The sequence below is a fragment of the Colletotrichum fioriniae genome, assembly GCF_027942845.1.
Source record: "Colletotrichum fioriniae strain IMI 355084 chromosome Unknown scaffold_3, whole genome shotgun sequence".
Lineage (NCBI taxonomy): Eukaryota > Fungi > Ascomycota > Sordariomycetes > Glomerellales > Glomerellaceae > Colletotrichum > Colletotrichum fioriniae.
In genome coordinates, this window is record NW_027076839.1 from 1,615,796 (window position 1) to 1,639,452 (window position 23,657).

The 23,657-nt window shown below is 50.4% G+C and overlaps 6 protein-coding genes across 6 annotated transcripts; 3 read left to right on the top strand and 3 right to left on the bottom strand.

The window, feature by feature from the left end:
• Positions 1 to 190: 190 nt before the first annotated feature.
• On the top strand, positions 191 to 4,874 carry N0V96_003339 (uncharacterized protein; the record flags this gene model as incomplete). Its single annotated transcript, XM_065756807.1, has 7 exons — positions 191 to 823; positions 896 to 1,105; positions 1,181 to 1,272; positions 1,401 to 1,548; positions 1,945 to 2,556; positions 2,632 to 2,800; positions 2,869 to 4,874. The coding sequence occupies 7 exons, from the start codon at positions 191 to 193 to the stop codon at positions 4,872 to 4,874; spliced, it is 3,870 nt and encodes a 1,289-aa protein (XP_065614574.1).
• A 1,059-nt stretch (positions 4,875 to 5,933) lies between these two features.
• On the top strand, positions 5,934 to 7,229 carry N0V96_003340 (uncharacterized protein; the record flags this gene model as incomplete). The annotated part of the gene is made up of 2 exons (XM_053191118.1): positions 5,934 to 6,139; positions 6,224 to 7,229. 2 exons carry the CDS (start codon positions 5,934 to 5,936, stop codon positions 7,227 to 7,229), a joined length of 1,212 nt encoding a protein of 403 aa, XP_053051543.1.
• A 1,952-nt stretch (positions 7,230 to 9,181) lies between these two features.
• N0V96_003341 (uncharacterized protein) lies at positions 9,182 to 11,130 on the top strand (the record flags this gene model as incomplete). The annotated part of the gene is made up of 4 exons (XM_053191119.1): positions 9,182 to 9,489; positions 9,559 to 10,647; positions 10,752 to 10,899; positions 10,957 to 11,130. The coding sequence occupies 4 exons, from the start codon at positions 9,182 to 9,184 to the stop codon at positions 11,128 to 11,130; spliced, it is 1,719 nt and encodes a 572-aa protein (XP_053051544.1).
• A 758-nt stretch (positions 11,131 to 11,888) lies between these two features.
• Positions 11,889 to 12,707, bottom strand: N0V96_003342 (uncharacterized protein; the record flags this gene model as incomplete). The annotated part of the gene is made up of 1 exon (XM_053191120.1): positions 11,889 to 12,707. The coding sequence occupies one exon, from the start codon at positions 12,705 to 12,707 to the stop codon at positions 11,889 to 11,891; it is 819 nt and encodes a 272-aa protein (XP_053051545.1).
• Positions 12,708 to 15,603: 2,896 nt separating this feature from the next.
• On the bottom strand, positions 15,604 to 17,384 carry N0V96_003343 (uncharacterized protein; the record flags this gene model as incomplete). The annotated part of the gene is made up of 5 exons (XM_053191121.1): positions 15,604 to 15,705; positions 15,761 to 16,537; positions 16,595 to 16,713; positions 16,780 to 17,020; positions 17,076 to 17,384. The coding sequence occupies 5 exons, from the start codon at positions 17,382 to 17,384 to the stop codon at positions 15,604 to 15,606; spliced, it is 1,548 nt and encodes a 515-aa protein (XP_053051546.1).
• Positions 17,385 to 18,085: 701 nt separating this feature from the next.
• On the bottom strand, positions 18,086 to 19,828 carry N0V96_003344 (uncharacterized protein; the record flags this gene model as incomplete). Its single annotated transcript, XM_053191122.1, has 1 exon — positions 18,086 to 19,828. The coding sequence occupies one exon, from the start codon at positions 19,826 to 19,828 to the stop codon at positions 18,086 to 18,088; it is 1,743 nt and encodes a 580-aa protein (XP_053051547.1).
• Between the last annotated feature and the right edge of the window lie 3,829 nt (positions 19,829 to 23,657).

Sequence of the window (23,657 nt, forward strand, 5' to 3'; positions counted from 1 at the left end):
TCAACGGCGGGGAACTTCGGACATGATACATTCATTTATCAGACCCATGACAGGACGGAGTGTCACTGAACAGCGCTTGGTATAGATGATAACTCGAATCACCTTGAGTTCGTGACATTCTGGTTTTCTCACACGCATGCCTTGTTGGGTTAAAATCGCCAGGGTCGTCAAAGCTGCAAATTCAAGCACTATGAGTCGCCTCAGCGTCTTGATGAGAAGCCTTCTCTTTTTAGTCACTCTTTTCGCATGTCTTGCAACAACTGTATCGGGCCACCAGCATTCACATCACAACCATGCTCACCTTCATGCTCGCACCGACAACAAAAACTCCAGTGCCGCGAATATTGTAGAGGAAGCACTCGCTGCTCTGAAGCTTCTCAATAAGGCTCGAGTCGAGAATCCGCACTTTAACAAGTATGAGTTCCATTCTGGCTCCAAGACACCGAGACTTGCCCCGGCTTTAGATGCGCCTGCCGTGATCAGCAATGATACTACGCTGAGAAGGCGTCAAAACCAGGACAACAGCAGTGCCGAGATCTCCGCCCCTAATTTCTCTATCTCTCCTGAGCTAGCCGAGGCTGCCAAAGTTCTCGCAGAGTCTACGCCTCAAGTTCCTAAGGGAAACCACAGCGAGGTGGCCAAGGCCATAAGAGAGAAGTATGCACACAAGACAAATGACACCAATACTCCAGAGTCTCTCAGAACTCCTGAAGGGCGACTCTCTGTGTATGGAGATGACAATATCAACAAGCGAGCCGAGGAGTGGTGGATGATCAGCATGGGCTCATCCGGGGCCAGTCCCTTCGCTCCAAGCGGCTACAAAGTGAGTGCGGTTGATGAATCGTCGATTAGCAAACAAACAACATAGCAGCTAACAAGATTGAACTCTTCGTAGGTTTGGCGAAACGTCAAAGATTACGGCGCAAAAGGCGATGGCGTGACAGATGATACAGATGCTATCAACAAAGCCGTTAGCGACGGCGTCAGATGCGGTCCTGATTGTGGCTCCAGCACTATATATCCTGCTGTCGTTTACTTCCCTCCAGGAACGTATCTGGTCAGCAGTCCGATCGTCCAATACTTCAACACAGAGTTTCTCGGCAATGTGAGTTGAGATTGGAAATTGCAGATCACTGCCTGCAATAGTCAACATTTATGAGTTACTGACATCGATGTGTAGCCTCTCGATGTACCAACTCTGCTGGCTGCGTCAAGTTTCGTGGGTCAAGGTGTCATCAAGAGTGATGTCTATATCAGTGATGACGAGGAGTGGTATGTGGAAATCCCTCTGGGTGATATGTTGAAACTATGGCACATATAAAGTTATCATGCCACTAGTCTTGTCTATTATTAACGGTCCTCTACCTCAGGTACTTGAACACTGCGAATTTCCTCCGAAGTATCAAGAACTTCAAGATCGACATCAGGCCCGCATCTTCATGGACTTACATGTGCGGTATTCACTGGCAAGTCGCACAAGCGACATCGCTAGAGAACATCGAGTTCTATATGCAATTTGAGTCAGATGTTCCCGGCAACAACCAACAGGTGAGTTGATCTTGCAGTCTCAAAGAATATTGTTCTGAAGTACAAATATCTCACACAGATCTGTAGGGCGTTTACATGGAGAATGGATCAGGTGGCTTCCTAGCTGATCTCACCTTCGTTGGAGGTGCTTTTGGGTACGCCTTCACGCCTTTTTGGAAATAATGCTCAGCAAAAATTGATTCATTGGCAGAGCATATTTCGGAAACCAGCAGTTCACTACTTCGCACCTCGTGTTTGTTAACTCCGTTGTTGGTGTTCAAGTCCACTGGGACTGGGCCTGGACTATGCAGGACTTCATCTTTGAAAGTTGCGGGACCGCGCTTCTCGTCGTCGGTGGTGTAAACAAGCCCTAGACATTGCTTGATTTTGGGATGGAATCTGACTGAAATAACCTAGGCCGGAGGTCCAAAGTCGACTGGACAAGGAGTGGGATCACTCATTCTCGTGGACTCCATCATCGCAAACACCCCCAAGGGCATCGTCACAACGCTCTACGCCGAGAACTCTACCTCATTCTTGCTGCAGAATGTTGGATTCTTTAACACTATAACGGCAATCACTGACAACGAGACTGGAAATATCCTTCTCAACGGCGGCAATTCTGTCGTTGTCGATAGCTGGGGTTTTGGTCGCATTACCAATGCTACGACGGGTGCTGGGCAAACATCCTTTGTCAATGGCGAACACATCGCTGTCATGGAGCGCAACGAGGGCTTGTTGGGCGATGCCTATGACAACCTGAAGCCAAATCTTTTCACCAGAAGACGGCCCAAGTATCAGGATGTTCTCTCTAGCAAGGTCATGAATGTCAAGACACTTGGTGCCAAGGGCGATGGCAAGACCGACGACACGAGCGCGCTCAATTCAATCCTACAGGGTGCTGCGAATACCTCTTCCGTTGTGTTCTTCCCATACGGTGTCTACCTTGTGACGGACACTCTTCGCGTACCCGTCGGCTCCCGCATCATCGGACAGGTTTGGCCCCAGATCATGGGTACGGGAGACAAGGTTAGTAAAAGCCCGTCTATAATAGATGCGCCTTCACCAAGTACCAATGAGCTAACTAATCCTCTTTAAACACAGTTCTCCGATGAGACCCAGCCAAGAGCCGTGGTTGAGGTTGGCAAAGTGGAAGATGTTGGCATTGTAGAAATCACGAGCATGATGGTTACCGTCAAGGGGCCAACTGCGGGCGCCGTCACCATCGAATGGAATGTGGCTGAATCGAGTACTGGATCTGCTGGCATGTGGGGTAGGCTCGACTCTCTGTGATCCTTTTCAATTCATGATCATTAGGGCTCTAACAACCATTCTTTACAGATACGCACGTCCGCATTGGTGGTGCAGCGGGTAGTGATCTATCCACCGCAAACTGCCCCAAGGACTCCGGGATCGTCAACTCAAGGTGCAAGGCTGCTTCTCTTCTGATGCACTTGAAGCCCAAATCAACAGCCTATCTCGAGAACGTTTGGCTCTGGACTGCAGATCATGACCTTGACAAGATCACTCTTGATCAAGTCGACATCTATGCCGGCCGTGGTCTCCTCGTTGAAAGCGAAAAGGCTTGGCTCTGGGGCACTTCGGTAGAGCACAATGTCTTGTACCAGTATCAGTTCTCCAACGCCAAGAACGTGGTCATGGGAATGATCCAGACGGAGTCCCCCTACTTTCAACCCGTCCCTAAAGCACCCACCCCGTTCACGACTGGCTTGTTCCCCAACGACCCGACATTCAGTGGCTGTGTAGCTTCTTCCTCCGCAACATGCGCCGTCTCTTGGGCAGTCCGAATCATCGACTCTTCATCCATCTACATGCTCGGTGCCGGGCTCTACAGCTGGTTCATCGACTACAGTCAGGACTGTTTGGACACAGAGAACTGCCAAGAGCGCGCTATGGAAGTTCAGCAAAGCAAAGACATCTGGATTTACAACCTCTGTACCAAAGCTATCGTTGAGATGGTCTCGCCTCTGGGCAGCGTCCCGACATATGCCAAAGACAATGTCAACGGGTTTTTGGCCTCCGTCTTGGCCTGGCTTCAAGGCTCAACTGAAGTAGCAGGTGAGCGCGAGTACGAAGGTTATCGTGTATGGACCAACGGAATGCTGGAACAGCTTTACGGACTCGTCCTGCCAGAGACCTGCAGCAGTGCATTGACAGAAATCATTGCATGTGATAACCGCACTGAGGATTATCAAGGGCCTGGTATTCGCAGCTGGCTCGGGAACGTCAACGATACCGACAGCGTGTGCGCCGAGTCTTGTGGAAAGAGCCTGAAGACTTGGTTTGATAGTGTTTCCATCGCTTGCGCAGGATACGAAGTCAACGATGCGCTGCCGACTCTTCTCGGAGGTCGTATCTGGGATGGATGGAACCAGACTTGTTTGAAGGATACCGACAGCGGCAAATACTGCGGTGAGGTCATAGACGGCTTCACTACCGTCTCTACCATTGAAGAGATGCCCAAGGACGAGCTTTGCTCTTTCTGCTGGGTGGAGCACTACGCCATCCCTCAACGTTCACGGTACTCCAAGTACGACTCCTTTATCCAATCCCAATATGAGTACACGATCACCGAGTGCGGTAAAGCTGGTGTCAACACGACCATACCCGAGACACCACTCATCATTGAAGACCCGGTAACTTACTGTCAGACTGACAAATGGTACACTACGGTTGAGGGGGACACATGCGACTCAATAGCCCAGTCAAACAGCGTTTCTTCATCAACACTCTACTTCGAGAACCCAGAGACGATATTCGACTGCTTCAATATCGAAGCAGGCTCCAAGCTATGCATTCCGCCACCCTGCACTCTCACATGGGTCATCCAGCCCAGTGACACCTGCGCCTCAATCGAGTACAACCTCACCATGACAACCGCTACGCCGGTGCTCGGCAACACTCAGAAGTACAATCGATGGGTGGACAAGAACTGCGAAAACCTACACATTGCCAGCGCCGCCACCTTTGGCCACGTTCTTTGCATGTCCCCGCCGGACGGCGCCTACGCTGGCAACGACACCGTCAGCGGGGATACGACCACGCCTACCAACGCGCCGGGATACAGTGAAGAAATCATCGATCCGCCTGCGGGAGCAACAGTCGCAGACGGCACGACTGTGTACTGTGGCTCGTGGCATGTTGCGGCTGTCAACGATACCTGCAGCACCATAGCCTTCAGCAGTGGCACGACGATCACTCTTTTCCTGGAGGTCAACCCCTCTCTCGGAACTGAGATTGCGGGTTGCACCGAGAAGTTGGTCCAAGGAGATGCGTACTGCGGATTGCCTTTCGTTGTTTGGGATGAACTTGATGGCTCATGGTGATAGCACATGCGGAAGATGCGGGATCTCCCAGTCGTATTCGTATTCTGAACCCTTGAAAACTTAATAGCGGCAGTTGAAGCCGACGCCTTATTCATCTTCAAGCCCATACTTCCATGGTGGTTCTGTCCTTTAAATACCTAGACAATGTGAGATCGATGCCATGTCGTCTAACATTTTAATGGCTACCTTAGTAATACAATGCTTATCATCTTACTCGTTGTCACCCGGCCTGCCTTTGCCAAGCAGAATTGAGTTGGACAGATGCTTGACTCGAGCCGAGTCTCTCCCCGCCGCCGCCGTAGCAACTAATCTCCACAAATTGGAGTTAACCTCAAATTGGGTTGGACCGTGGATGCCGTTCCTCCTCATTCTTTGTGACCCCTTAATTATGTCATCCATCCAACCTGTCCAACAAGCAACCCCGCGTACACGAGTAGAAACCCCGTCATTAGCAATCGACTTCGCTCTTCGTGCGTAAATCATCCATTTGCCAACTTTGAGCCCCAGTTGCTATACTTCTTCACGATCACTGCCTCAGCGAAATCTTGCATCGTCGAGAATGGGGTTGAATGCGGTGTTGTTAGTCCAAGCATTAGGCGCGATTGCAGCGTTCTACGTTGCCAGATTCGTTGTCCGGTTGGTCCAAGTCAGGTCGAGAGTGCGGGCCGTCTCAAAGGATTATGGAGTGGTATGTGGCCAACCTGGAAAGCCATGTGCTCCGAGTGTCTGTTTTGATCAACCCAGCTGATTGATGATGCGCTGCAGGATGTTCTTCCTCACTCGTTCCTCTTCGGCCACCTTTTGCTGGTCGGAAAATTGATGGCAAAACAGCCTCCGGGACTCAATGGCCAAGTGCTCCCGCTATTACTGCTCAGAGAATACCCGGACCTCTGCAAGAAAGGACTAGTCTACGTAGATACATGGCCCATCAGCCCGCCAATGATTGCCGTCTTTCACCCAAAGATTGCAGATCAATTTACGCAGGACCGGTCCCTACCAAAACACTCCATGATGAAAGAGGAGTTTCACCCACTGACTGGATGCGATGATCTCGTCAATATGGAAGGCCAGACATGGAAAACATGGCGGGCCGTGTTCAACCCAGGCTTCTCAGCGCGGAATATTCTCTCATTAGTCCCTGCAATGGTTGAAGAAGCATTAGTACTCAAAAAGTCTTTCGAGACTCTGGCTGATTCGGGTGCCACTGTTGCTCTGGAAGACGGTGTCATGAAGGCTACTGTAGACGTCATCGGCAGAGCGGTTCTGTAAGTCCTTCCACTCGCCCCCATGAGGGTTCCGATTCGAGAGCTTTCTAAGAAGTTTGCTTCAGCTGACTGTCTCTGACCTAGGGGGACTCGCCTCAATGCACAAACAACAGACTCACCAGTTTTCGCGGCTCTGCAGAAGCAGATCGGCTTGCTGATCCCAGACAATGGTCCGCCCAATCTCCTTAAGTCTATTAATCCCTTGAGGCCATTTCAGATGCTTTACTACAACTATGTTATGAAGCGCGAAATCGTGCCGCATATTGAGCGACAGCTCAAAGAGAACATATCAGAAAGAAGCAACAGTACCGGCCCCAAAACCGTCAATAGTCTAGCAATAAGTTCCTACATCAAAGAGATGTCCGCGGGTGGGCCCAAAGCCGAAGCGAAGCTCGACTCACAATTCATCGACATCGCTGTTTCTCAGCTCAAGATCTTCCTGCTTGCAGGTCATGATACCACGGCTAGCGCTCTCTGCTTCGCCTGGTATCTCATGAGCAAATATCCCGCTATTCTTGACAAAGTTCGATCCGAGCATGACGAAGTCCTTGGAAACGATGCAAGCGCTGCAGCATCCCGCATTATTGAGAATCCTGCCTTGCTGAACCAACTGCCTTACACCAACGCCGTGCTGAAAGAAACGCTCCGCCTCTACCCACCCGTCGGGACCGTACGACAGGGAGCTCCCGATGTCTTTATAACCGAGCCGGAAACAGGCGAGCGTTTTCCGACTGACGGGTTCATGATGTTCGTCGCATCGCAGGCGATGCACAGATGGGAAGCACTGTGGCCAGAACCCGACAAAGTCATCCCTGAGAGATGGTTGGTTAAAGAGGGCGACCCTCTTCACCCAGTGAAGAGCGCGTTCCGGCCATTTGAACTGGGTCCCAGAAACTGTATTGGCCAGGAGCTGGCTTTCGTTGAGATGCGACTCATCTTAGCTTTGACCGTGAGAGAGCTCGAAGTTGTGCCACAATTTGCCGAGGACGCGCCAGAAGTTTTCGGGGAGAAAGGTTTCCAGTGGATGACAGGAACACAGATCACTGCTCATCCCAAGGAAGGGATGCCAGCTAAGATCATTAGGAGGTAATGGTAGTTGGGTTTGTTTGAAATCATTTTTCGAGGGAATCGGTGGACGGGTTCAACTAATTCATATTTCCACGAGCGCGACTTTATCTGTAGAAAAGAGAGGCAGTTAGCACCATACATGTAATGCTTACAAGCAGTCCAAAGAACAACTAACCGCCCTGCAAGCTTGCATAATTTGTGATACCCAAGACGTGAGAATAAGCTTTGGTAGTAAAGACCTTCTATGGGAATTCCCATTTCGGGAGAGACATCGCTAGTGCTGACACTCGGCGACCATGTCTCTGCTCAGATAGTTGCTGAATGGACGGGAAATCGTCGCGTTTTGGACCAACAGCGAATCAAACTGCGTCTAACTTCTAAAGCTGGAAAAAGTGGATCGACAAACGCAAGTTGACAAACATAAGTGGCTTTTTTAATTCCTTGTCGCATGCGAGCGAAAGGACAACCCATTGGGCAGACTGTTGACTCTTGAGCCGTGTGTTGCTGTTCGCGGACACGCAGCTTTCTTTTCACTCAACTATGATCGATGGCGAGGAGATGAGATATTGTGGCTTTCGTCAAAACAATGGCCTTTCATTTAATCCAAAGCTATACGCGAGAATCCTTTGCTGCCCCAATGCCCACATTCGGCTTGCGGATGCGGCACGTTGTGCCAAGTCGGCACAGTGCCTTTGCTTATCACAGCTTTGCGTGGGTCACTACCTTGCGTAGAATCTCTCGAGAATCCTCCTTCTCGGAAAAAGATCGTTGTCCGCCCCGAAACCCTGCTACCAAGGTCTTGGCTTTCTCAGGTTACGACGCGCCAATGCGACCTCAACAGCTTGATCCAAAAAGGTCTCATAGCTAAGCCTGCAGACAAGAGATAGCTGACAGAACTCTGCCTCAGCTTTAATACAACCTCAGCCCACAGACCAAGCCGGAGGGAGAATTCACGATATAAGACTTGGGTCAAACTATGTCCACTCAAGTTCCAACTTAATTTCTTATGTCCGCATAGGAACTCATTCAAAATCACAGCTGACCCTGGGATTCTGAACTCGCTCGGTACATCGGGCCTGGGCTCACTTCGGGTATAGCTCCATTGTTTTTCGGAGATCCCACTCGGTTACATCTGCCGGCAAAATCCCCCGCCCTGTCATGCAAGTTTAGCTGTCAGCGCTAATACAGATTCTCTCTGTTATTCGTCAAATTGAGGGCCGTATCTTATGTGAACCTGTCAGGTCCCTGGGCCGTCCGACGCCGCCCTCGGGAACCGCTCCTTTCCCGCTGTGGGCTGGGTGGGTGACGATAACCTTCTTTGCCTTTCCCGTCATCCGATTCCCATGTGTCTAGTGTATAGTGATAATGTGGAACATATCCTTCAAGAAGCTTGGGATGCTTGGTCCGCTTCCTTGGCCAACTACCAATGCCATTCCATCCGGAAATGCCCAGCTGGTTGTTTCCGGCAGGACTACACTGCAATGTCCGTAGAATGACACATGGGATCGTTACCAAGTATGGATAAGGTAATTGATGCATGTAGGTCTACTTGAACTGATGTAACTTGAACCTTGGCCCGACGTGTATGCACATCACTCTTTGGCATCAGACGAACCGGGCGAACCTATGGCAGGAGGGTATAGTTCACGCGGTTTAAGTCTCATTTGGTTCCTAGCGGGGGCGAGCTGAGCAATGCAACCTAATGGAGGTTGATAGATTGAGTCGTATTCTCCATAATAGCCTGCACCTTGGCAGTACTAGAACCTGAGCCTGGACCGAAGGTTGGGCCAGAGATGAAGCCGAAAGATGAGCACCGGGAGGAGGGGGAAAGCGGGGCTCCAAGGCCCAACGTTGTAGTCAGAAGTCGGATCCTCGGTCAGTTGTGATGATTATATATGAGCTCTTCCAATCGTTGACTCTCCGGACATTGCGTCGTTACTCAAGGCCGTTCGGATTCTTCAGGCAGTCGTCGCCATGGTTCAATTTTCAACAGTCTTGCTCAGCCTGGCGGCAGTCACCCAAGGCGTCTTCGCCGCCAACCTGGTGCCCCGTACGTGGCAAGGAAAGCAGTATGGCTGCAAATGTTACTTTGGTGACACATGCTGGCCCAAGTCCAATGACTGGAGCCAGCTGAACACAACGGTCGAAGGAAACCTGCATGCCCATATCCCTCCAGAAGCTGTCTGTCACAACACCTTCAACGGTACCCTCGGCACAGTCCAAACATACGATGCGGCAAAGTGTGCTGAGGTTACTGCTATCTACACGGATGAGCAATGGACGTAGGTGAAGTCTTTATCGTATTTTTTGTCGCACAGAAAGCGGAGCTCAAAAGCTGATTCTCGTCGAAGAACTGATCAACTCGGTCTTAATTTGTGGAAGTACTTCACCAACTCGACATGCCAGCCTACTGAAAACCCCGAAGAGCCTTGTACGCTAGGCAACTATGGTGTCTATGTCATCGGGGCAACCAAAAAGGAACACATCAAAGCCGGTATCGACTTTGCGAGGGACAACAACCTGCGCCTCATCATCCGTAACACAGGCCACGACTTCATCGGACGCAGTACGGGCTGGGGCGCTCTCATAATCAATACGCACAGCTTCCAGGACATCACTTTTTCCAAGCAGTGGACCGGCCCGGGTGACTACTCCGGCAGCGCTGTCACGCTCGGCGCCGGAGTCCAAGGCCGCGCCCTACTGAGGGCGGCCAACGCCCAAGACCCTCCCGTCGTCGTCGTCACTGGCGAGTGCCCCACCGTAGGCGTCGCTGGAGGTCTCGTTGCTGGTGGCGGTCACGGCCCTCTGACGACGCTTCACGGCATGACTGCCGATAACGCACTCGAGTTCGAGGCCATCACCGCCGAAGGCGAGTACGTTACCGCCAACGCGAACGAGAATGCGGATCTCTTCTTCGGCCTCAAGGGCGGTGGGCCTTCTTCATACGCCGTTGTGACTTCGGTGACGTTCCGGACGTACCCCGAGGAAAAGGCAGCCGGCGGTGTTCTGTACATCAATGGGACTAGCGGGGTCAACGAGACGACCTTCTGGGAGGGAGTGCGCGTGTTCCACAAATGGTCCAATCATTTCGTCGACAGTGGGTTGTACGTTTACTGGGAGCTCGGTTCGATGATGCTCAATGTGCAACCGTTTGTAGCGTTTGGCAAGACACAAGGGGAACTCGATGCAATTATCAAGCCTATGCTCGATGAGCTCAAGGCCAACAACGTCCCCTTTGAGTCTTCCACCAAAGGCTTCGGGTCATTTTTCGCTCTTTACACGGACCTCTTCCTAGACGAGCAGGCTGGTACCCACGCCTTGACTGGCGGGTGGATGTTCAGCCACACTGATGTTGAGAAGCGTAACGACCAGATCGTCGATGCTTTCAAGACTGTTGCCACCCCGCGAGAAGGCCTATCTGGCTTCATGGTGGGACATTTGTGAGTACCCCGACCTTCGCCTCTGGAGTGAATCTAACATTGGGCAGTTGGAATGCTGGTCATGCATGGCCGATAGCAAACAGTGCGACACATCCAGCCTTCAGAAACGCGACCAACTTTATCATCAGTGTCATACCAGTACCCATTGGCGCCAGTCTTGAACAGAAGGCTGACCTACAAGACGTCTTGACTAACATTCAGGATGAGGCCTTGAGACAGGCTGGTCCTGATGGATGTACCTACGTCAACGAGGTGAGTCCTGCTGAACTAAGTCATAGTAGGACGACGATTGACTAACCATGTCGTCAGGCTGATCCCTACCAGCCCAACTGGCAAGACGCTTTCTGGGGCTCTGTCTACCCTACGCTGCTTGAGTTGCGTAAGAAGTGGGATCCCAATGGTATCTTCTACGCCATTGCGACACCTGGTACAGAAGATTGGGAAGAGATCGAGTATAACACGAGACTTTGCAAGAAACTTTGAAGCAAAGCACATCTCGGTTCTGAAACCTGCCTCAAGTCCTCTCTCAAGTACAAGATACATAAACTATATGACCATACATGTACTATTTCATCCTCTAAGTAAATGACTACGAAGTGAAATTAAGGGGTCGAGGACCCGCCGTCCGCATCATTTCAGCTCCCTGCATTGAGAGTATGCCAAAGACAACTTGCTACGATACCAAAGCTTCTGTTGCTCGTCAATGAGTTCATTGATAGCATTTGGCACCGTTACGATTCGTTCAACCTAGATATGTGTATGCTGATAATGCCTCAGTACGGAGGCAGTTGTTATAGAAGAGACAAGCAGACTAATCTGACCAAACAGTCACTGTCGACAGAGTCGCGTTCTAGGCGAGCTTAAGAAACACGCTGTTTTCAGGGACCAATTACATACACCTTAGTTAGCTTGGTAGCCACCTTCCAGGGATTTCTACACATCAGGCAGGCAACCGTCCAGCTCCTTCATCTAGCTCACAAACACCTGCGCTTAGTCGCAAAGTATTCGGAACAGAAAGGGCAAATATCATCAAGGAAGGTTCAATGAAGTTCATTCGCAAGCAATAAATCTAAAGTACTGGGTGTGGCCACTTTTCCGACAATCAGCATCACAAACAACCCAGAGTCTTTGAATTCTAGTCCAATGGATCATCTACAATGATTCGAGTCTAGCATCCGTTTGAACCAGACATCCCTTACAACCCAGCTCGCTGAAGGTTCGGCGAACTCGCAATCTATTGTCTACCGTCTTCGTTCCGGACTGGTTGGTACCGGAAGATGCCGCCGCATCCTAGTGACAATCTCCAGATACTCATCGTTATTTTCAGAGGTGATGATGTTGTGGCGAATGAAAAAGTCCAGCATGACCAGAACGCAGTTGGGCTTGAACTGCTCACCCAGCATGACGTCTTTGACCTGGTCAATCGTCATCAGCTCAAACCCGGAAACCTCATCATCGCCCGGCTGAGGCTCGATTGACTCGGGCAGCTCAAGATCGTAGACATAGAGAACAGTCGGGAAAAAGGTTCCCCTCTGCTTGTTCAAGCTGCAGTACGTCACCGCCCCAACAGCTCGAGCATTCTCCTTGACAAAGTCCGCGGGCAGCGACGCCTCCTCCGTCGCCTCGGCGATGATGCAGTCAAAGGGCGAGTCTTCAGCCTTGACGCCGCCTGCGACAGTGGTATCCAGCAGGTTCGGGAAAGTGAAGAGCTGTGCACTCCGCCTCGGTACCCAGATCTTCATCCCTTCGCTCGTTTTGATATAGGCCGTCATATGTGCCCCGCGGGACGAGATGCCGAACAGAGGTGCAGGAAATCGCTCAATCGAGACAAAGTGATTCGCGCCGATGATCCTGAAATGCTCGCTGTGGAGCTTATTCAGTGAGGGGAAAGAGTCAGACGTAATTGCGGCGTCGACGACGCGCTGGAAGGCAGATGTGCATGCCTTGCCGGGGTCCTCGTCATCTTTGATAACGAAGTCGTGCAGGTGTACTGTGCGCTTGTCGTGGTCGACGTGGAACTCCGGGGTCCACGGAAGACGCTCTACCGTGCTTTGAACCATGAAGCCATGGGGCCTCGGATCACAAGGTAGAAAGAGTTTGTAGAGAGTATTGAAGTCAAACTCCAGAGGAACACTGGAGGGCAGTTAGAGATTCAATCCAATTCCTGAGGGAGATTTTGGTGATTGAGTCACTCAACTTGTCGACTTTGTTGATCAAGGGCAAATAGCTCTGATGGCTCCGAGGTTCTTTGCCTTGGGAACTCATCATTGGAGAGACTCAATTGTGGCAATTTTGCACAATTATATAATTGTTACGCTGGGTTCAATTCTACTTTCCTGATCAAATGGTGTTCGTGTAGCAGCGTTGATGACATTGAAACCACGACTTCAAGTGAGAGGGTTATTGGCCTTAACCCCACCCGCAATGCATGAGTTATTGGGCTTAGTCAACCTGCCGGTTTTTCTCCAGCCGCAGTGGAGGCGAGGCTCAGCCACACATCACTTTAGTATGCTGAAAACCATGTGAAATTTAAGCTTGATATATTAACGACTTGCGCGGCCAGAGGGGTACACCATAACGCCTGGACGAAGGAACCCTATTACACATCTCGATGCCCAGATTCTGCGACAGATTCAGGTGCCTTCTTTGCATTGTCTGACTGAGAGCCATACTGGCCTCCACAGCATCGTCTCAGGAAAAGCCATATCTACGATACCACTAGGCTACCTGTTCGAGAATTTGGCCTTTCAAGTCGTTCCGCTAGTTTTACTGGTAATCTCGAAACTGTTCGCTCAGAGATAGAAGACAACGTGTCTCGAATCAACTGTTGGTGCGAAGTGATCTGAGCAAACGACCCTGCCATTATCAGCGGCCATGAGAGCACTGAGAGGCCTCTCGGACTCCGAGGTGTATCTTTGAGTCTCTGAATGAACTCGCTAATGCAAGTGTTGCTCTTTTCTCTCCACCACGTATGGCAAACTTCTTGTGCCACCGGGGATGTGTAAAGATGTACCAGGAGACCTGCCCGCCATAGACCCCAGACTCTCCGGACGTTATCACTCGCCTTGGAACCAGGAGGAGGTTGCCACGACATAATCTGCGACTCGAGCGCTGCCAATTCTACGGCGCGTTGAATGTCGTCCTCAGGGTATTCCCTAGATACTGAAAGGCGCGCGAGTTGCGGCACAACCAACAGGCCTGTGACGAAGGCTGTCTGGAGTAGGCCAATCTGACTTGTTATTCCTCCCTCATTGTCCATACTTTCAAGCTTGGCGGCAAGTTGGAACATATTCGCCATCTGCTTCTCTACGTCCGAGGGCAGACCTGTGGGGCCCTCGCACCCCCATGTCTCGGCTCGTATATAAATGCACGCCCTGAGCAAGAACCTGTAAAGGGTCCGATCAATCTGAGGAACGGAAGAGGGAAGGACGCTGAGTATAAGATGAGTGGCAAAGTCTATATGGTGACTTCGTGTGCTGCCGTGCGTCAACTCTAGCACAGCCATAAGTATGGTGGCTGCGCATAGAAACACAGGCCGCTCGTCCAGCCCAGCTTTGCAAATAGTGATCCGAGTCCTGATGGCCTCCATAACTCTAGAGTGGCATAGCCCTGAGAGATGCAGCGCTTTGTTCGTCGGGTCTCGCATCATGTACTTTGCGCTGCTCAGGGCGAGGGCTGCTCGCATGACCAGATCGTCGGCGAGGACTAAAGGCATAGTGTACTTGAGAAACAGGTCCAAGTCAACGTCATCAGGCGCTATAGATGGCATCGATTGTAAGACGAAGTGCTGAAACAGCAGCTGAAAATCTTCGGTATCTGATTTCAGGGTCGAGTTCAAAATGAATGGAATATGTTGTATCGTTGGTGATATGTTGATGAGGGCGGCGAGGGTTGCGCTATCTGGCATGGACTTAGAGGCAATCCCAGAGGAAGTGGGATTCAATCTCCCTTCCAGTGACGACGGTCCGCTCACCAACGGGACATCGAGAATAGAGTGATCGTCGGCTGCCGTTACTGACGAGATATGCTGATTGACAGACTCCGACACAATCTCATCCGCCACCCTCGTGGGACCATGGGCAACGCGCTCATAGATAATACCTGAATCGGCCGTCGACAGATCCCTGTGTTGGATCTTATGCCGCCTCCTTGAGGTATTTGGCACCATCGCTATTCAGAATCAGCTTGTCAGAACTTCCAAGATCATTCTGTAGCCAAAATTGCCCGCTGTACCCACCATTGTGTGCAGGCGCCGTCTTGACTTCTTGCCAATTGTCGGGCCAGATACATTCAACCTGTTTCGCAACACAGAAGTGACAGTCGGGACGGGTTTCGTCGCACTTCTTTTTCCTACTTCTGCAACCCAGGCACCCAGTCTTCTTACGCTTATTTGTCATGATGAAGTATGCGCTCGAGGTGCTGAACGAACGGGTGAAGCCACAAGCGTGGATCTGAGGCCCTGGGATGTATATCCTCAGTGAAGAGAACCTGCCGTAGAGATCGATCCTGATTGTGGCAGAATGCCTCAGACATCTCCATGGGACATGAAAGGTCGATGTGAATGACTACTCCTGTGCCTTCTGCAGACTGCGTAGCAAGACTCGTGCCTGTGTTGAAACCTGGCTATCCCATCGGTAATTACCCACTTTATCCACCGCGCTGTTCAGTCCACGGCTGTTGTGGCGGGGCCTCTGAGCAAAAGCAAGCGACTGATCTACGATGCAACACAAAAGAAACCGGCGGGATGTTACTTTCTTTCCTGTGCATGATTACTCATACAACATGATAAAGATTACGAGACTGTAATGGACTCATTAGGAAGTCCAAACTCCTAGTCACGTTACCGGCACTACAATGATCTGTAATCAGAAGACTACAAGCCATTTCAGTCAACGTTCAATGCCATTAAGGGCCAATAGGTCAGGCTAATCATGGATTGATTGGCATCCACAAATCTTAACTCCTGCCGGACTTGGTCAACTTGACATGGATGTTCTTTTGTCTCACGAACCACGCGTTCACAGTATCCCATTCCATGTCTGGATAGCTCAAGCTGATCTATAGGTGCGGAACTGTTAGTCTGATCTCTACCAGTGTTGGGTGTTTTTCTTACATCGTAAGTATAGAGAAGAGTCGGAATCGCTTTATAAATCTCAAGCAAGCTGATATTCTTGCCGATACACGTACGTGGTCCGGCACCGAACGTGAAAGTCGCTCCTTGCATCTCTGCCTTCCGAATTTCATAACTTTCCATGGATTCGTGTTCGCCTTGAAGCCATCGCTCCGGCACGTAGGACTCCAGATGATCGCCGAATGCAGGATGACGATGCATGACCCATGGGTTGATGCCGACAACGGTGCCCTCAGGTAGGAATGGACCATCAGGAAGCTGGATACCGGCTTTCGGAACTATTCTTTCAAGGAGTAGGCCGACTGCGGGATGAAGCCTGAGCGCTTCTTTGATAGCCGCATCTAGGTACGGCAGCTCTTGACTCTCCTTCCAAGTTACGGGCAATGACATCTTCCCGTTTTCTCTGGCGTCAACGATCTCTTTCATAACTTTGTTCAAAGTCCAGGGATTCTTGAGGAGATAATAGAGCACCGCTCGCAGTGAAATTGCTGTCGTGTCAGACCCAGCGTTGACATTGCTGAGTGTCCACGAGAAGACCTGACGATCGTCGACAACCTGTGGGTGCGTTTTCTTGGTTTCCAAGAAGCGAGCGAGGAAGTCGCGGTGGGACGGGTTTTCTATCTTTCCCTCGGGCCGATGGAGACGCTCCTCGAGACACTGGTGCGCGAATTGAGCGACAGCTCCGGTCGACCCACCACCAAATTTGCGCTTGATCGGGTTCTTGATGAAGAGATGATCCAACCAAGGTATTTGACCAATCTAGAGATACGCTCTGTCAGCGACTTACTACTCATCTTGTTTTCCATCAAAGCTCACCATTCCCGCGTAGTCAACCATCTTTTCCAGTGAAAGCATCACGTCGCCGACATCTTGGCCCTGATCGAGAAAGCCGAGCGGCTTGCCAAAGGTCAACTCTCCAATCACATCGAAAGCATCTAAATTGAGACACATTGGTGTCAGCTACGTGGGTTGAAATCACTTCACTGGGCTGTGACACCTACAATACTGGAGCCATGTCGCGAGATCTAGCTCCCGTCCAGCGTGGGCAAACTCGTCCAACTTCTCCAGTAGCTTTTCTATCGTGCTATCGACGAAGGGCTCGAACTCTGTCAGAGTACTCATAGAATAAAGACTCGAGATAGGTCTTTTGATTTTCGCATGGAAGTCTTCATCAAGGGTTGTAAAAAGTGTCTGCGTCGGCTTGCCATTGGCTAGCTGCTGCTGTACCGCATAAAACTCGGTCTAGAAAGAGTCTTTCAGTAGAGGCCACGAATTCTCCGAGACACTTCGAACTTACCTTACGATATCCCTTATTCACACCATAGATTGTCTTCAAGGCCTCTAGATTCTGGACGCTGACCAGGTTCGGTCCAAGTCGTACGTACTGTCCGTACTGCGCATGGAGCTTGATGTGTGTCTCATGAGCCTTTCCGCGCGCCACATCAATGAACCTCCATATATCAGTGATTTTGGCCAGGAATGGGCCCGGTATCTTGGAAACACCTCTTGTTGTGAAATTTCGGAGCAGGTGAATCGCCACAATTGCAACGATCAGAATTGGAAGATGAGCTGAAACGAATGCTACGGTTTCCGAAATGATGGCCATTTTCGCTGTGAAATGACGATGCAACCGCCTCTACCTACTGAGTTAGAAAGGTAAGGTATTCGGTGAGGTCACTGGTTTGACGACTGAATTGTCCGTTGCCTAAGGATTCGCAGATGCCGGAGGCAAAATGGACAGCATCGCGCTGTATCGGCGCCTTTTTAGCAAATCACTGTTCATCCGATCTCTCCGCATTGTTTAAGTGGTCAACATCCTCGAAGGCAACACTTCCGGTTCCGAGATACGCTCCCACACGGGCCGGCTTCACTGTCTTAATGTATCACTTTCGCAACTGCCGATCACCCCGCATTTTGTCATCGGAAGCTCGGAAAGGAACTTGCATCAAGTATATTCCGTAATAATAGATTCAAAGGCTCAACAAGCCATTTTTAAAGGCGACTAGGTAAGCATCCATCGAGAAAGACCGCAGATAATGAAGTACGCATGCTACAGAGCCGCAACACGCGAAGCCCAAATTGTGGACGTCTATAATACACATTCCATTTTCTACTGTTTTGCCCCCATGTGAGCGGCAACTTGTCGCTATATACTTGGAAACCCTCATGGAGAGCAGCATTAAAGTTCAATAAGCAGGGCTGTGTTCTCTAGACTTGCTGTCTACATCGTCTTCAAAGTAATCGCGTGTCGGAAGCCAATCGGAAGTTTCTTCTAGTACGCTTATCATCTATTACCTGCCCTACCTATCATTGGCTATCTGCAATTCTCTTCTTCTCTTTCTGGAGTAAGTCAAGCAGTGCGCCCTCCGGCGCGTCATCAGAGTCCATGAAAACTTCCACCATTCTCAAGCCCTTCCCGTCCTTCAGATTGTCATCCTTCAACACTTTCTCTAGCTCACCCCAGGTCTTTGCGGAGCCTGTATACGTCTCTGGATTGCCTCCGAAGAAACCTGGCGCCTGCAAGTAGCGCCAGCGGGCAACGTCGTTGTAGGACTGATGCAACCCATGTATACATCGTTCGATGGTGTATCCATCATTGTTGAGAAGGACGATGATCACTTCTAGCTTGTGGCGTATTATGGTCGAAATCTCCTGAACGGTCATTTGGAAACTGCCGTCGCCGATAAAAAGAATCGTGCGTGCTTCCTGAATCTCGTGATATTTGGACGACTCGACCAGTTCTCGCTGCGCCAAGGCAGCGCCTTGCGCAGCAGGAAGCATGTATCCGATGGAAAGCCAGGTTGTCGGGAGGAACATTCTAGTATGGGCCGGTAAGGAAAAGACTCGAGATCCATGACCGGCCGTTCCTGTCTCCCCGAATATGATGTCACCTGGACGCACGAAACTGGACGTGAGATGCCAAAATTTGGACTGAGTTATCTTCCCCTCGCTCGCCACCTCTGAGAACTCTTTGCCATGGTCTTTGGGAAGTTCTGGGTAAGGAGCATATTGATGAATCTTGGACTTGTCGAGTCTTTCGAGGAGGGACCTGACTACCGCTCTAATGGTGACATCGCGGAATGTTTGGTCCGCCACCTTGATGTTGTCGCTAAAGAGGATTGTCAACTCCGGCTTCGGTATGCTTGAGAAAGCATAAGTGTTTGTCGAGCTGAAGTGAGGGCCAAAGCACAGGATCAAGTCCGCCTTCTCGACAAACGTCTTGACGGCGGGATCGCTGAATCTACCCGAGTAGATACCGTGGTAGTTTGACAGACTCTCGTCCACCAGTGACTTGCTGAAAGCAGTAGTCCAGGTAGGCCAACCTGTGGCTTTCACCAGCTCCTCGGTCTGCTCGACGATACCCAACGGCCTCGTCTCTCCATCAACGAGAATCATGGGATGTTTCGCAGCGTAAATCTTTTCCATGATTGCTGTCAGAGCAGCCTCATCGGCCGATGTTGGCACAGCATCGGGCAGCTGAATCGGTGTATCTAGCCCATTGGCCGAAACAGGTACGACAACCAGATCCTGAGGAATTTCAATGTAGACCGGACGGCTCTGGGCCAGGCACTGCCTCAGTACCTCGTCTATCTGACGCGGTGCCGACGATGCATCTCTAAGGTTCGCTTGCGCAACAGTGACGTGAGAATGCATCTCCGCGAACCGTCTGTAGTTTCCATCGTTGAAGCCGTGGTGCATCAGGGTCCGGCTATCCTGTAAGACCCTAGAAGGCGTGCCAACAATGTGAACCACGGCTGCGCGTTCAGCATACGCCCCGGCGACAGCATTGATAGCCGAGAGTTCGCCAACGCCGGATGTCGTGATGAGTGCCCCGACGCCCTTGATACGAGCATACCCATCGGCGGCGTATCCTGCATTCAGCTCGTTGGCGTTGCCGACCCATAGTAGCCCTGCGGGTTCGACATAGTCGAGCAACGAGAGGTTGAAGTCTCCCGGAACACCATGGATGGCACCTATGCCGAGCTGGTGTAAGCGAGTGAAGAGATACTCCGCGAGCTTGACGGTTGGAGGTTTGCGATCTTGAGTCATGTTGAGGGCGCTTTGGGGGCCAGTGGAAAGGTCTATGGACGTGATGGAAGGATGAATTACACAGGTAAGCTTGACCCCTCATATCCACATGCACTGAGACTTGATCAAGCTTCCCTCAACGCCCCTTGGTTTTCCCCTCATCTCAGGTCGAGAGCTATGTCATAGCGAGATTTGTGGGCCCTGTAGGTAGTGCATGTACAGATGACTTGCATGTCTCGGTAAAGCATTCCCATCTACAATGCTATGCTGAGTCCGGCACCTCCACATCTACATCAGAAAGACACATCGTTGTCTGCAATGATATCTATGTCTGTTACAACAAGTTAGGAGCTGTGGGTGATCAAACTCAAAGATAGTTGAGGAATCACTCCGACGAATCCTTACAATTTCAGACGCTGGTTGGTCTCAGAGAGCCTGGAAGCGTCAGCTTTCCGCAAAAGCTTAGCTCCTCAAGCCACCAAGCACCAACACACCCCGCCAAATACCTGGCGCAGTTCCCCGCAAGATAAGCCGAGGCCCAGGCCACAGAGCTACCTATAATAGTTCAAGACTTGCTAGCCTTTCAGAGCTCGTCCTTGCTCTTGAGGTGTTCCTGCCGGTTAGCCTCGGTATATGTAATATCCTGCCGAGTCGATGTTTCCAGTTGTAGATGGGCCTCCGCAGCTGCTCGTGAGAATGCTTCTATCCACCACCGCGGATTCGGAGCTAGTGTAATGTTTTTGCTCGCCTCCTGCCCTGATTCCAGTCCGGACTCTGAGGTCTGGAGGTGCTTGCCAACTTCCTCGTGGCACAAGTCGAGATGTCTTACACGCCAGAAGCCTTCGACCATGGACATCAATATCATCTTCATCCTAGAGCTTGAGCGAATCTCAAGAAAGCAACCCCAATTTGTACGAATGAGTCTCCGAAATGAAAGATACGTTGTAACTTGTCGGTCTGGCCCTCCACCAGCACGTGACATATTTGGCTGCTCGGTAATACTCGAGAGGATTTTTTCGACATGCGGATGTAGCGGGATAGATAATAAGAAGATGATGGTAAGTTTGCTCATCGAGCTATAAGTCCATGTATGCAAAACCGCGCATCTGGTGTTTATGTTCGTGTAGAAAAAAAGCAGTCTACCCGAGGTTCAGACATGGTTGCAGACTGTGGAGGAATCGAAAAAAGGTCTTTTGTCGCCTTGTAGAGATTCTAAGCCCGTAGGTTCGATTTGAGCTTGCTATAAAGTTTAATTAATTGCGTGGAGCTACCAGTTCGCATGTCGATTGTCTCTAAAGGTCCATCACGTCAAAGTTAGTTGATTGTGAAGCAACGGAGAGAGAACCGAGTCGGATTGACGTACCACTGTTGCTACACGGTTTTTTTTCCCAGCACGACAATGCAATGGAAAATTCCGCGTTGTAGCAACATATGCATCATGATGATGGTTGAGTAATCTTAGGAAAGATCATTCCATGCAAAAGAACCTCCATGAAACTCTTCTTTGAATCAACCGGAACCATCGAGCTTGATTGCACAGGACTCAAATCTTGGAAAGAGTGTAGCATAACTCCCTTCATTTCTGAGAGCGCGAGATGATTTCCGAAGTAAAAAGCAAAGTCTCCAATCGTGCCTATCGATTTGACGGTGAAAGTGAGCACCATGTAATTGACATATTTGACCTCGAAATAGAATTTTGCAACTTTCATGATCAAGTGATTTGCAGCGAAATTCAGCTAACAAGATCTAATATCCAAAAGAAAACATGCTCAGATGAGAGATAGCAAGATCGAGTGGAAGACGAAGGGCCGTTGTATCCGTACATGTAGTCTACACGATAAGGCTTCGTACCTTTGGCCATTGACGCCGTCTCCCGAACACGAAAAAAAACTCTGCGTCGCCGCTATGGAGCAGTGTCGATGTTCGTGTCGGTAGTCAGGCTCCCTAGCCCCTCTCACCTTCCTGGAGGGCTTCTCGCGCCTACTCCTTAGGAGCTTGAAGCTGACATACCAGGGCCCAGATGAGATGCAGACAGCAAGCCTGCTCTGTAAACCTGTCAGCGACCAGGAGTCCAGGACATCGGTAATCCCGTCTCTACACAAGGACTATTTGCAGCGCAATACGGAGGTGGATTAGTTTCATCAAGCGAAGGAAAGGTGCATTGGATGCTCCGGGGCTTCGGACGCTTTTCCCGCGCAGGTCATGCCAGCATGGCAACCATTATGTTCACGAAAGCAATGCCTGTCTTCTGGCGAAGTGCATGAAGCAATAGAGTACCTACACTGCATGGATCGGAAGTTCAATGTCCTTGAATTTCTTTTCAAAATCTACTTCTCACAGCACACGGCAACCGAACGACAAATCAGAACCGCACCATTTCTGACGTCTCGAGACGACAGTTTGTGTTCCCGGTTATGTTTTTGCATTCATCTCGGTAGATGGTATATCACAATTTTCAGAAAAGTTAGACTGCAACGAAGAAGGTCCACGCCGATATGGTTAGAAAACCTCGAGAGGACTTTCACCACGAATTCTGATGACACAATCATGAGAGACGGGATGATCGCAACATCAATCAACAACACAAAATCGATTGAGTCCCAATGATTGAGTCAAGATGTGCCCTCGGCGTTGGCAACACGCCAGCCTTATTCCCTAGCACCTCGTGCACCTGCACCCAACCATGTTTTCTTCTGCCTACCCCGTGTCTATCCCTATCTTACGACTGGGCAGCGGGCTGCATGCAGCCTGTGAAACTTCTTCTCGGCCGAGCATTACCTTCACGAGAAATGATCGACCATATCATGCGCGAATTTAAACATAGTGCTTGACACTTTTTTTTTTCTTTTCTTGCGTTGGTCCATCATGGTCAATTTGGATTGGTGATCGACACACTGTGCTGTTAAGCCTGGATATTTTTGGAGACGCTGTTGGTGCTGTCATGGATCATCTACACTACTTAATCAAGATCATGTTCCGGGGGGACAGGTAGATCACAAGTGGAGACCAGGAAAAATAACCACCGGACGAATATAACACCGTCTATGTAGATTCGATGAACACAATCTTCGGTCATGCCCATGCCGTTGTGCCGTTCTAGAATAGTCTCCAATATTCTCGATATGGCTCGAATGCTTCGCTTGTCAAGTTTCCGGGGCTCAGGAGGTGGAAAAGAAATAAAAATACGCATCAAGGTTGGAATAACTGGGTAAATGCAGGATAAAGGTGGGAACAACGTCTCCACGTCTCGTCCCAACTTGAAAGCTTCTGGGGCAGTAGATCGTCCGAACACGGCCCTTGAGCCATTTCGATGGATTTCCCATCAGGCCATTGCAGTGACCCATGAATCGGACTGAAAGGCCTCTCGAGTCTCCAGCAGCCTCCAGGGCAGCGACAGGGTTGAGTCGCACCGACACACCGAGAATGTCTTGCTTGCAGACAAGTTCGTTGTTGTCTCTGTCAATGTTTTGCCCAACGCTATGGAAAGAATCCCAATGACGATGGGCCGTGTTTTTCTCTACGAAGCGCACGAGTCGCTGTGAATTCGCCCCCCAGCTAAGCGTCTGCCAAGCGCTTGACGCAGCAGCTGCTGGAAGAAGCTGTGGAATATTCTCCGGAAAAGCACGCCTAGCACCCAAAGAGATTTTAGCGGATCGACCTGGCTTTGCCAGCCCGTGACTCGGCTATTAATAGGTTAAGGTTCATCGGCGTTATCGAGAGCGACGCTGGGCTGGCGTCAGTTTCACTTTGATGGACCCTTGACTGGGAGCAAGTGACCGACTTTTTAGCGTCCTTGACTCTTGACTTTTTGTCGCCTCTCTCTCTCTTCTCTGGTTGCCTTGTTGGCCGT